Source organism: Solanum stenotomum, chromosome 2 (genome assembly GCF_019186545.1).
Source record: "Solanum stenotomum isolate F172 chromosome 2, ASM1918654v1, whole genome shotgun sequence".
Taxonomy (NCBI): Eukaryota; Viridiplantae; Streptophyta; class Magnoliopsida; order Solanales; family Solanaceae; genus Solanum; species Solanum stenotomum.
Window position 1 is genome coordinate 14339025 of NC_064283.1, and position 14551 is coordinate 14353575.

Consider the following 14551-nt stretch of genomic DNA (forward strand, 5'->3'; position numbering starts at 1 on the left):
TAGTGTCTATTGTATAATAGAGTAAGTTTTTTTCTTTTTTTTTTTGCATGTATCTATATTTTTCATATTTGTGAATGGTTAGTAATAATCTTTTTCAGAAATATATATATATGTCCTTAATATTTATATTTTTGGAATTGTTTCATTCTTCATTATGTTAGCTAGATTTTGATTGATCTTTTAGTTTCATATCCAATATGGTCATCAAATTAGGCCCCCTTGACCTTTTCCGGGAGTAAATAAAACTTCACAATCCAGGCCAATAGGATATTAATAAAATTGTTTCTAAAATTATTGTTAATTGTATTGAGCCTTGGCTTGATATTATAATTGATCTAGCTAGGACGTCGTACGTGTTGGGGATAATGTTGTAATGGTTAAAGAATTCAAAAATTGGAAATTCCTTATCATAAATCAATTGATGGTGACTATTCCAACGGAAGATAATGCATGTGGTTTGTTGACACTTGAGACACACAACTTGTATGTTACTATACCTTATGCACCAATTGCAATAATTGAATTGCAAGCTTTACCTCGTATAAAGGTTCAAATATATGTTGAGAAAATGCTTATTTGTGTCATTTAAATTTGAAAAGAGACTTATTCATGTCATTATTTGTTCATTGAAAACAGTTCTAATTTTGTAAAATTATTTTTTACACGTGGTTAATTATGATTCGGACACGTCATTAATTAATTAATCATGTTTTTTTAGCTCAAATATGTCATCGAGCTTTGACAAAAAGGTTCATCTATGTCATTCTTTAAAAGTTTGACTCATATATGTCATTTCAGTGAACAAATAATGTTTCTCAAACGAAAATGACATAAATAAGTCAAACTTTTAACCGTGACATAAATGAATCTTTTCTCCAATTCGATAGTATATTTGAACATTTTCCATCAAATATAAATCGCCTTTACCCGTCGGAAACTGAGACGGATTCTCTGCTGCAGGTAAAACAGATGCTTGCATTCGATAATCTTCTTGTTGACTGCAGGTATTTGATAACTTTGTTGAATAGTCTATTAGTTCAGCGTGTTTATCGACTTTTTGGCTGAAATTAGCTAGTATGGGATTGGAAGCAGAAAATATCTAAAAAAAAGAACAAAAAATATGACTAATGTTAACAAAATAGGTAGGAAAAAAAAAGTATAAAGTTTAGCTCATCTGACACAACTTATGAACAATTGAACAACACGAGTAAGATTTGTGCCTCCTAAAACTTTTGAACAATACATGCAATATTTGTCCATCTGGCAAAATTTGTGAACAGTTAAGGCATAATACATAAATATGTATTATATAAAGTTTGGGTGTGCACTAGCGGACACTTAAACTTATATAAAGTTGAACAAGTAGAACATGAGTCCTATGTGGTATAATACATGTAGATGTATGACACCATGTAGGAAGCAAATTGCTACGTAGGATGTCACATAGGACGTGTGTGTCTATTTGTTCAATTTTATACAACTTTAAGTGTCTACTTGTGCACACCCAAAGTTTGAAGGAATAAATATAAAATGATGTCAAGTTAAAGGTAATATTTGTGTATTATATTTGTGACAATTAAACAAGTTAGATAGAAAGGAAAAAAATACAAATATACCCCCAGAACTATCGTATATGGTATGCTTTGTTCTATTTGAGATTTGAGAAGGAAAGACATTGAGACTTGTATTTATCTTTCAATTCTGCACTTTTTATATTAGTGGCATGTACACGTGACAGTCAGGTTATATGGTTATAATAGAATGAATAAGTTTTTCGCTCTTATGTTATACTTGTTTTACTTTCCGCATTTCTTTCGTTTCGTTGGGTTGAGGCTAACATGTTTTGGTGGGAATAGACAAATGTCATCACATCCATTTTTGGGTCGTGACAATATTTTTATGCTATGATTCTAAAATTACGATTTGAATCTAATGGTTCAATCGAAACACCATTTAAAATATCAATCTTGAAACAAGCACTTGAAACTCATCTAAGACCACCCAGACACAAACTAAATATGCCAATTAACTATAAAACACATTTGGGACCTATTGAAATCATCAAATCATTGATTTGATGTCATCTTAATAGAAAGTTCACAATCAACCATAACTTTCTTAAAACTCAAAAATACAACTACGGGGTCAAATCACTCCTAAACACCTTGGGATCCGTATAAACCATCTATCGTAGTCAAAAATCACCTTTCGGATCTAATGGAATTGTAATAATTTGAATTTGAGTTCATTAACCTAAAATGTTATCTTTGATCAAGTTTCTCAACTTCCAAAATAAAAAATCTTCATCTTGACGCATTCGATCATCTTGAAAATCATGTCACTCATTTTCGCAAGTTAAAAACAGCATAAGAATCTACAGAAAAATTCTAATTGGAATAAAAGAACTCAAAAGAATAAAACAATAATCATACGGATCATTACCATTATTATCTTAAGGTACAAAAATTAAAAACCAATTTAAAATAATAGTAAAAGTTGAATTGACCTTTGAATACAATATCTAAGTAAATGGTTCATATCTTGCAACCCATCGTATTGAAGGCTTACATCAAAAGTAGTGTCCACCAAGAAAAAACTATGTAGTATATGTCCTACATATTTATCAAATCATACTTGTACGATGTCTTTCGTTGCTTGACAAATGAATTAACTTTAATACCATCTTCGACCTATTTTTATTTTATTTTATATTCTTTATATTTGGAGAGTAAAATAGAGAATGAGCTCTCCAATCACTCTCTATTTCACTCTTTATTAATAATTTATAGAGAGTTGAATAGTAGTCACTCTCTGTGTAACACCCCAGAAAAATTTTGAGCTAAGACTTGAACCGTCCTTTGTTGTGAGTAGGATTTTACTAAGAAATTTAAAATTTCTTAAGTATTAAGGTCAAGTCACTAAATGTAGCACCTTGAGTTTCAAAAAGAACTAAATTGGACATAGCAAAAATCTGAAATTTTGCAAGTTAAGCAAAGTATGAGTTTTGAGTTGACTTCAAATGACCATAACTCCTAGCTCAGGATGAGTTAGGTGTGCTACTAGATACCGTAGGAAAGATCTTTGAATTATATTTCCAACGCCACCGAGTTTACTCAGTTTTGAGTTCGTATGAGGGAGATATGTGCATTCGAAGTTGGGCAGTCTAGATAAGGAAAGTCAAAACCGGATTTTAGAGGGGTATTTTGGTCTTTTCCTTACCAAATCAGATTTAATTCATTTTTAGTAAGGTTTTAAGGGTCTAATCTTATTAGGTTTAGTTTTATAATNTTCCAACGCCACCGAGTTTACTCAGTTTTGAGTTCGTATGAGGGAGATATGTGCATTCGAAGTTGGGCAGTCTAGATAAGGAAAGTCAAAACCGGATTTTAGAGGGGTATTTTGGTCTTTTCCTTACCAAATCAGATTTAATTCATTTTTAGTAAGGTTTTAAGGGTCTAATCTTATTAGGTTTAGTTTTATAATCCTAAAATTAGCCTAGGGTTTTAGTTGAGAGTTCAAGAAGAGAAAAGAAGAGAAAAGAGGAGAAAAAAGGAGATGATCAAAGCGTTCGTCGAGAGTCTTGCGTTTTGTTGCGAATTTTCGCCATGGGTTTAATCCCTAAGATGTATGTAAGTTTCCATAGTGTTGGGTTTGTTCACCCACGCGCCAATTATGTTATTTTTAGCGTAATTTCGTTCTTAAAGTTGAAGGATTAGAGTTCTTGATGAGTTCTTGATAGGTGTTCTTGAAGTTCATTCTAAATCTTGTTGTATTGGGGTTTTGATAATTTCTTGAGATGAAATTTAGTAATTTGAGTGTTTTTTTGAGTAGATTAGAGTGTAATTATGTTAAGTAATCGAATCCAAGTGATTGGGGAAGAAACCGTTCGATTCTAGGCGAGTTAAGGTGAGAAAACGAGCAAAGAAAGTCGTTGAAGTTTTCTGGGTTGGGGCCTGGTGTGTCACGCCAGCCAGAGCGCCTCCAACCACTTCTCTGAATCTTAGGGGCTGGCGCCCCGCGTCACTCAGAGTGCCAGGGTCGCCTGCCCCCACCCGTTCATCATCGTTTCGTCTGTTTGAGTTCTTTCAAAGGGTACCTTTATTCCCCTTTGATTCTAAACACTCTAAACCACTTCTCAACACCTAAAATTATTCCTAACATGATCATAACCTTGAATTCGTAATTCAAATACAAGGTAGAGTTAAGAGTTAAGTTTTGAGATTTCCTTCGAACATTCTAAGAAAGTCCCTTTGAGTTCTTTTGAGGAGTCTTCTACAACTTCTAGTAACTTGTTTCAAGACTCGAGTAAGTGAGAATGAGAGTGAGGAGAATGTATTCATGAGTGTACACTATCACCTAGATCCTTCATATCATGAACCATAACTCTTGAATTCATAATTCACATTCAAGAGAGAGTTAAAAGTAGAGTTCAAAAAAGCCTTTGAGTTCAATTGTAAATCCTTTGAGATCAACTATCGATTTGAACTAAGTTTTGAGGTGGTAAGTAAGAGAATGAGAAGTGTCGTATACATGAGTTCCATGTAGTTTGTAGACCTTCTAGTCGAGTCGTCCATGCCCATAAATTCCGCATGGACTCCATAAATTGAGTATCATTGAGAGGGGTAATATATATCTTCAAGTTCTAAGTCTTGAGTATTGAGTTCCCAATCCCCTTTGAGATTATATTTTCTAATCATGGCACTATCTCATGTTACCCATGAAGTCCTTGAGTTGAAGTGTTCATGCCCATAATTTCGCATGAACCCTATAAGTGTATTACACTAAAATATAATTTCACCAATAAAATTTTAAAAAATTATTCATATCTTACATATGATCCGTCAATTCATAATTATAATTTTTTTTTGAAAAGGGAGTAATTTTTTTTGTAAATATTACCCAAGAAATAGTAAAAGAAAAGAAGAAAACATATAAAGGATTGAGATTTGAGGAAAAACAATTAATGGTAAATTTGATTGAGTGATTTTAGAAAAAGAAAAACTCAAAGTTGAGTGATTTCTTTTATACAAAACAAAATTGAATAACTTTACAAGATAATTTCTCAAAGTTAAATGACCTTTCGAGATATTTAGAATTGATCTTTGTCTACAATATCTAACCTAATGGTGCATATCTTGCAGCCCATCGTATTGCAGGCTTACATCAAAACTATGTCCACCGAGAAAAAAACTTTGTACTATATCATGTCCTACATATATATCAAATCATACTTGTACGATGTCTTACGTTGCTTGGCAAATGAATCGACTGTAATACCATCTCCAACTCATTTTTATTTTACTTTCTATTCTTTATATTTGAAGAGTAAATATAGAATGAGCTCTCCAATCACCTTCTATTTCACTTTTTATTATCCATTTATAGAGAGTTGAATAGTAGTCACACTCTCTGTTTCACTTTTTTATTATTTTATTATTTTGTAATTAACATATTATTTTTCATAGAAGGTCATTAAATTAAATCACTAATATTTGTAATTCTTTCGAAATGTAATATAATATTTTTTTTAAAATATATTATTTAATATATACTACTTTTATCTCGAATTAATAATAATTCAAAAAAACTTAATTTTTGTCACTTTAATAAGATTTGATTTATTATTAAGTTTCACTATAAAGAATGCACAAAATTAAATGGTCTACAATTGTTCAAACTATTCGTGATCCACGTTCCCAAAAGAAGAAATATTTCGCGATGAAACAAGAATCGTGTCAAAAAGATGTTGAACGTGCCTTCAGAGTTTTGTAATCACGTTTTGCGATTGTTGCAGGACAGTCGCGTTTTTGGAGAAAAGAAAGTGTTACATGATATAATGACTACATGTATCATATTGCTCAACATGATAATCGAGGATAAACGTGATCTTAATGCACCAATTCAAGATGTCGTAGAGGCTCCAACTGCAACGACATAAATGGTATTAGATGAAACTTTTTGATTTAAACAATTTTTATCTAGACATAAAAAATTAAGGACAAAAATGCTCATTTTGAACTCTATAATGCGTTAATAGAGCATTTATGGGAGCAACATAATAATATTGAAAGTTGAGTATTTATGTTATGTAATTGTATTTCATTTATGATTTCACTTTTATTTGAATTGCCCATTAATTTGTGTATTATATAATATTTTCTTTTGATTTATATCATTTAGAAATTTAAAATAAAATATAATGTTATATTAAATTAAAAACTTGAAAAAATAAAATTTTATATCACATGAAAATAATATAAATTGATTATTTGGAAAAAAGAAAAAAAAGAATTTATATTATGAAATAGAGAAGCGAGAAATAGATAATAGGGTCGGAGATGCCTGGTCTCTCTTTCCAAGCAATTAAATCTGATTGAGACTCATCGATATATTGTCCTTCACTACATTTCTTTCCACACATTGTTTAATTCGCAACAACAATAATAACATTTTATTTCTTAGGTTTATTCATTATAGAAAGAAAAATCTATTTCTAAGGAAGACATTTCTTTCCTTATTTTTAAGAAAAGAAATTTTCAGAGAAAATATTTTTCAAAAAATTGATGAAAATTAAAAAATATCTTTTAAAAAAATGTTTTCCTCCCTATAAGGGTCCATCTGTCTCTATTAGCCACCTAGACTACTGGTCCTTTGCAAGCTTACATCAAAAGTTGTCATTGATATATAGAGGACCTTGATATTATGTCCACATGATTCTTTGGGAATTTGTAGTATGTCTGTTTTCTCATTACTTAAATGAAATAATAAAATTACAAAAATATTTTCGACCTATTTTATATCATGAATTTTAAAATTTATATTTTTTAAAATTTTGTGTTAAGTGAAACACAATTAGAGAATATGGCGAAAATGATTCATTATCTTTGATAGTAAGTTCGCTTTAAGTATCACTTTGAGTAGATTTGGTGCATTAAATTTATCAATATGAATACATAAATTAGAACGGAAAGAGTACTAATTTTAATTTACAAATATTTCTGTAATTCTCCTATATAATAAGTGACAGTCAGCACACCAAGCAGTCAGCACACCATCCACATGTGTGTTTCTTAGGAATAAGAATAAATTAACGGGTATTTTGGTCATTTAAGGCTTCCCACTTGAGAGCTTTATGATTTAATTGTATTATACTATATGTTATATTGCTTGAACATTTCCCATAATAGACAAAAAAAAAAAAAAAAAGCACCTCCTATGTAGTTTATCTCTTTTCAATGTGGGTCCCCTGCTAAAGTTGAGAAGCTTCAATATATTTTTGGATACAAAGTTTCTTTTTGCTTAACTATAATTTAATTATTTATGAAGAGAAAAAAGGTAAGTCATTAATTTTTCAAAATTATAGGACCTATATATTTTCGGGGAAAAAAGTTTCTCTTTTGCTTCACTATAATTTAATTATATTTATTAAGAGGAAAAGGTAGTCAATAATTTTTTGAAATTATAGGACCTATTTAGGCTATCGATTTTCGTGTTAAATGCAGTTTTTTTACGTATAGCTTTTGACCCTGTTTAGGTTGTGACTTAAAAGTTGGTCAAACCTACTTTTAAGTCATTTTTAGCTTTTGAAAGTGTTTAGTAAAGTTAAAAAGGATTTAAAATAATTTTAACTTAAAAGTCATTTAAGTTTGACTTTAAAAATTACTTTTTAAAAGCTATTTTTTTTTTCAGCCAAGCCAAACATGCTCTTCTTACTTTGAGTGTCGTTGAAATTTAAGTAAACTTTATAATTATTTTAGATAAAAAAAAGTGGCAAACAATGAAGAAAAAGATTTCAATTATAGATCCGAAAAGGATCCATCACGTCAAATTTTCGAAAAAGAAGAATGAAATTAATATATATATTTTGGATCAAAAATTTAAAATCATTTAATCAACACCATTTAAAATTATTTATCACATATTCATTTCACACTTAATTAGATAATCTATTACCACAAATATAAAGTTGATTTTTATTTGAAAAAAATAAATTATTTAATGAATATTATTTCAAACAAATAATTTATGAGTTAATATTGGACACGTGCTCTGCACGGACTATTTCCTCACTAGTATTAAATATACACACAAACCTAAACATAATGCTGGTATCTCTATAAGATATAATTAAGTGTGCATGTTTCCTTTTTTCTTAGCTTCCAAAATGGAGTATCAGCATTTTCCCTACTTCATCTTTATCTCACTTGTTCTCTTCCTCTCCTCTTTCTTCCTTGTATCTCAAAAATGGAAAAAATCAAAATCTCCAAACAAAACATTGCCTCCTGGACCATGGAGACTACCTTTTATAGGAAACTTGCATCAATTAATGAGCGATCTACCACATCGTTCACTTAGAAATCTATCGAAAAAATATGGCCCAATCATGCACTTACATCTTGGGGATATTTCAACAATTGTTATATCTTCATCGGAAATGGCAAAAGAAATTATGAAAACTCAAGACCTACATTTTGTAGATAGGCCACAAATTATGTCCACAAGTATCATATTTTATGATTGCAAGGACATAGGCTTTAGTTCATATGGAGATTACTGGAGAAATATGCGAAAGGTTTGTGTCCTAGAACTTCTTAGTACAAAAATGGTCAAATCATTTGCTTCAATTCGACAAGAAGAGATATCAAATCTCATTTCATCTCTCCGTTCCAGTTCCAGTACACCCGACTCATTGATCAACTTATCCAACAAATTTTTTTGGTTTACAAATACTGTAACTTGTAGGTCAGTTTCTGGAAAAATCATACATGATCGAAATAAGTTTATAATGTTGATAAGAGATATTTATTCATTAATTGGAGGATTCGACTTAATTGATTTGTTCCCTTCCCAAAAGTGGCTCCATAATATCAGTGGAATGAAATCCAAATTGTCAAAGGCACACTCAAAGGTTGATGAAATCTTGGAGAAAATCGTTAATGATCATCGAGATAATCGAGCAAAAGGTAAGAAATATAATGGTGAATCTGGAAATGAAGATTTTGTTGATGCTTTACTTAGAGTAATGGAGAGCGGAGAATTTGGACCTCCTATCACAAATCAAAACATTAAAGCAGTCATACTTGTAAGTCTAATGCATCTTTAAAGTAATTTTATTTCGTGTTATGAATATAAACTTGGATGTTTATACTTTAACTTTATATGTAGGACATGTTTCTAGCAGGAACTGAAACAGCTTCTACTACATTGATTTGGGCATTTCTAGAACTAATTAAAAATCCACGTGTCATGGAGAAAGCACAACTCGAAGTGAGACAACGATTGAATGAGAAAAAAACATTTAATGATACTGATTTGGAAGAGTTGAACTACTTGCAATTCGTTATCAAAGAAACATTAAGGCTACACCCTCCGGGTCCTCTGTTAATCCCAAGGGAATGTAGAGAAGAGACAAAGATCAATGGATACACAATACCTGTGAAAACCAAAGTTCTGGTTAATGCATGGTCGATTGGTAGAGATCCCAAATATTGGCATAATTCAGAAAGTTTTATTCCGGAGAGATTTGAGAATAGTCCTATTGACTTTAAAGGAAATCACTTTGAATTTATTCCATTTGGTGCAGGAAGAAGAATGTGTCCCGGAATGTTATTTGGTTTAGTTAATGTTGCACATCCTTTATCCCAATTACTTTATCACTTTGAGTGGAAGGTTCCTGATGGAGTTAATCCAAATGATTTGGACACGATTGAATCAGAAGGATTAATAGCCAGGAGAAAGAATGATCTTTATTTAATTGCTACTCCATTTGGTCTCTCTAAATAATTAAAGACATAGACATAAAGAAGTTTGAATTTTATTTAAGGTAATTATATTGCATATTTAAAGTGATGAATAATAAGGCATTAATAGTGCCTATTGTATAATAGAATAAGTTTATTTTTTTTCTTTTATTTTTGCATGTATCTGTATTTTTCATATTTGTGAATGGTAAACAATGGTCCATATATCTATTTGAAATAAATAAAACATTTAGCAATATCCTTTTTTCAGAAATATATATATGCCCTTAACATTTATATTTTTTGAATTGTTTCATCTTCTATTATGTTAACTAGATTTCGATTGATCTTTTAGTTTCATATCCAATATGGTCAGTGGTCATCAAATTAGGGCCCCTTAACCTTTTCCGAAGTAAATAAAACTTCACAATCAACTTTAATGGTAGTAACTTGTTAGGACAGATGTTAAAATTTCAAAACCTATTGGATATAGATATATTATTTGTGATAGTTCGGAAATATGTTTGTTCTTTTTTTGAATATTTAATGACACTATCAATATTTTACTCATGTTGAATCCCACTTATTAGACACAAAGGTGTACTATTTTTAAGGATAGTACTAAAACATTGCAAAGTCTTATCATATTTCTTAAACTTCAAACTTAGTCAAACTATATTAGATAAATTGAGACAAAGATCAGTACTTAAGAGATGGTCCTGCTATTCCAGAGCATCTAACCTACCTTAAGTGGTATCCTGCAACCTCTCTGTATCTGAAATTGAATGTTGAGGGAACAATTCCAATGGGAGGCAGCAAAATTGGAGATTCCGGTAAATCATGTAAATAATATAACGAGATAGGTATAATAAAGAATCAATTTTAGCTAGTCCACACAACTTATGAACAATTGAATAACACAAGTAAAATCTATCCATCCACCAAATCATTGTCAATATTTGCCCATCTAGTCAAATTTGTAAATAATTTAACAAGTGAACTAAATTTCTAAACAATTGAACAACATATGCAAATAAAACGTGAATTTAAGAAGATAGATAGAATTAGCCAATACCGCCAAAACTAATGAATAATTGAATAACACAAGTAAAATCTATCCATTCACCAAATCTTTGTGAACTTGATACTTGTGATTGATCTATTTGTTAATTGTGATTGATGCACTTGATAGTTGTGGTTGATCTGTTTGAATTGTGGTTGTTAAGCCTTGTGAATTATGTATTGTGAAATTGTCATTAGGTTAGGTTGATATCTATGCAGGTTGTAGTTTGAGGAGGTTCGGTTGGGATGAAAAGAATACTTGCTTTCTAGCTAGTTTTGCCTTGTTTATTTGTTGAATACCGTATTGGTTGGTACTCACTCTTTGCTTCTACACTTGTGTAGATACACTGTGATTGCTCTTCTTTTTCTCCTATTTCTGAAGCTTGTCAAAGAATTTTTGAGAGGTAGATGTTTGTCATCCCCGCGGACTCTCTCGTTCCTTACCTTATGCTTCGTTCTATTTGAGAATAGTGAGACCAGAAATTTCGTCAAGGGTGTTCAAACTTTAAAAAAGTAAATAAAATTCTTTTAACGGAGCGGGTGCACAATTTATTTATTTTACTGATGAGTCAGTGCACCCAAATTTAAAAATTAAATTACATATCATTTAATAACTAAATCATGCGAAAACCTAAACTATAAAATTATCAATGGTATAAATCAAAACTAACGGAGAAAAGTCAACCAAAACAATAGTAGCTACTAGTTGAATATACTCTCTAGTTCATATTAAGTAAATTGTTGGGACTTTTTTCATTATTCAAAATAACTGAATTTTTCAAAGTTCAAGAGAATTCTTGAAACTTTTTTTTCCATATTTACCATTTATTTTAATAAGATTCTTAACTATTTTACAATTTTTAAAAGAATAATTTATAAATAATCAAAAGAATAATAGTAAAAAAATAATCTTTAATTTTTATCTTTAAAAATAGTTTCTTGAGAGTGTGTTATAGAGAGTTGAATAGTAGTCACACTCTCTGTTTCACTTGTTTATTATTTCTATTAATTTGTAATTAACATATTATTTTTCATATAAAGTCATTAAATTAAATCACTAATATTTGTAATTCTTTCTAAATGTAATATAATATTTTTTTAAAATGTATTATTTAATATATACTACTTTTATCTCGAATTAATAATATTTCAAAAAAACTTATTTTTTGTCATTTTAATATGATTTGATTTATTATTAAGTTTCACTATAAAGAATGCACAAAATTAAATGATCTACAATTGTTCAAACTATTCGTGATCCACGTTCCCAAAAGAAGAAATATTTCGCGATGAAACAAGAATCGTGTCAAAAAGATGTTGAACGTGCCTTCAGAGTTTTGTAATCACGTTTTGTAATTGTTGCAGGACAGTCGCGTTTTTGGAAAAAAGCAAGTGTTACATGATATAATGACTACATGTATTATTATACTGCTCAACATAATAATCGAGGATAAACGTGATCTTAATGCACCAACTCACGATGTCATAGAGGCTCCAACTACAACGACATAAATGGTATTAGATGAAAATTTTCGATTTGAACAATTTTTATCTACACATAAAAAATTAAGGACAAAAATGCTCATTTTGAACTCTATAATGCGTTAATAGAGCATTTATGGGAGCAACATAATAATCTTGAAAGTTGAGTATTTATGTTATGTAATTGTGTTTCATTTATGATTTCACTTTTATTTGAATTGCCCATTAATTTGTATATTATATAATATTTGCTTGCAATTTATATCATTTAGAAATTTAAAATAAAATATAATGTTATATTAAATTAAAAACTTGAAAAAATAAAATTTTATATCACATGAAAATAATATAAATTGATTATTTGGAAAAAAGAAAAAAAAGAATTTATATTATGAAATAGAGAGTAAAATAGATAATAGGGTCGGAGATGCCAAGGTCTCTCTTTCCAAGCAATTAAATCTGATTGAGACACATCAATATATTGTCCTTCAATACATTTATTTCCTCCCGTTGTTTAATTCACAACAACAATAATAACATTTTTCTTCTTAGGTTTATTAATTATTCTTTTTATTATAGAAAGAAAAATCTATTTCTAAAGAAGACATTTCTTTCCTTATTTTTAAGAAAAGAAATTTTAAGAGAAAATATTTTTCGAAAATTTGATGGAAAATTAAAAAAATTTAAAAATATCTTTTAAAAGAATGTTTTCCTCCCTACAATGGTCCATCTCTCTCTATTAGCCACCTAAACTAATGGTCCTTTGCAGGCATACATCAAAAAGTTGTCATTGATATATAGAGGACCTCGATATTATGTTCACTTGATTCTTTGGGAATTTGTAGTATGTGTATTTTCTCATTACTTCATAAAATAATAAAATTACAAAAATATTTTCGACTTATTTTATACAATGAATTTTAAATTTTATTTTTTCTTAAATTTTGTGTTAAGTGAAACATAATTAGAGAATATGGCAAAAATGATTCATTATCATTGATAGTAAGTTTGCTTTAAGTATCACTTTGAGTAGATTTGGTGCATTAAATTTATCAATATGAATACATAAATTAGAACGGAAAGAGTACTAATTTTAATTTTCAAATATATATATATATATATTACTCCTATTTAGAAATGGGAGTTTGGGAGGACCAACACTGCACTAAAGAGCTGGACTAAAAGCTATAGAAATTGTACATTGAGGCCCACCAAAAAGATGAACTAAAACCGGTCAAATGTGTACACTACGCACATAGCATCAAAAGTAGGGTTAAAATAGTAACTTCATCTACTTCTACTTTTTCTACACATTGGAATGTGTACTGCTTTCTGTACACGTGTAGCACGTATCTTAGAACCGGTCAAATGTGTACAGAACGCACATAGAACACAGCATAAAAGAGTTGTACCAAAAGCAATAAGGAATAGTTCCAAAACTGATACAAGTTGTACCATATGTGGACCCACTTCATTAAATTAAAGAGTTGTACGAAAAGCAATAAGGAATGGTTCCAAAAGTCATACAAGTTGTACCATATGTGCACCCATTTCATTTTACTTCCTTTCCTTATTAGAAGTGAGACTTCAGAGGACGAACACGGCACTACCAAATTGTATACAAAGCATTTCAAATTGTATTATAAAATTAATTGTGGCACATTAATTGTACACGTGTCTTTCTACATATACAATAATCCACATGAAAAATTACTTTTCGGACTTTTTTTCCTCAGTTTCTCTCTCTATATATTCGTTTTTTTTTCTTTTTTTCTACTTTCCATTCTGTCATACCCCAAATCCAGATGTGATGGCACGTGTCCATTTCCCACCGGACACGTCAGCCTAACCCAACCACAACGATAGAGAAGTAGAAATACGAGAATAAAAGATAATAAATAAACGGAAGACTTTAATTAAGACTCAACACTACCCAGAATTTGGTTATCACATGTACAAACCTCTAAATATAGAATTCGAATAAAAATATACAAGTCTCAGAGTATAGTTCTCGAATAGAACAAAACTGAAAGTAAAGATAACTAAAGGGCACGTCTGGAATGAACCGCTACCTCTCGAGTATGTCCCGAAGCTCAATCTGCTAAAGAAAATACTAAGCCGAATCTGAGAGAGAGCTGTCAACCTACACAATTGTGTAGAAGCAAGGGTGAGTACCGAAAACCACAGGTACTCGCAAGTAACTCTAAACTAAGTAAAACTAGCAGCTACAAACAACTCCTTTTAATCCCAACCGAACCACCGAAACT

At 30.1% G+C, this 14551-nt stretch overlaps 1 protein-coding gene across 11 annotated transcripts in view; it reads left to right on the forward strand.

The window, feature by feature from the left end:
• LOC125854228 (premnaspirodiene oxygenase-like) overlaps positions 1-14551 on the forward strand; it is a 307705-nt gene that overhangs the window by 249100 nt on the left and 44054 nt on the right. Inside the window, exon 2 of one of the 11 annotated variants that reach the window (XM_049533718.1) lies at positions 8743-9082. The exons of 8 other annotated variants lie outside the window; for them this stretch is intronic. In XM_049533718.1, the coding sequence (XP_049389675.1) occupies positions 8743-9082 (340 nt within the window). The remainder of the gene's footprint in view (positions 1-8742; positions 9083-14551) is intronic. 2 more of the 11 variants (XM_049533716.1, XM_049533723.1) reach the window with 2 other exon arrangements.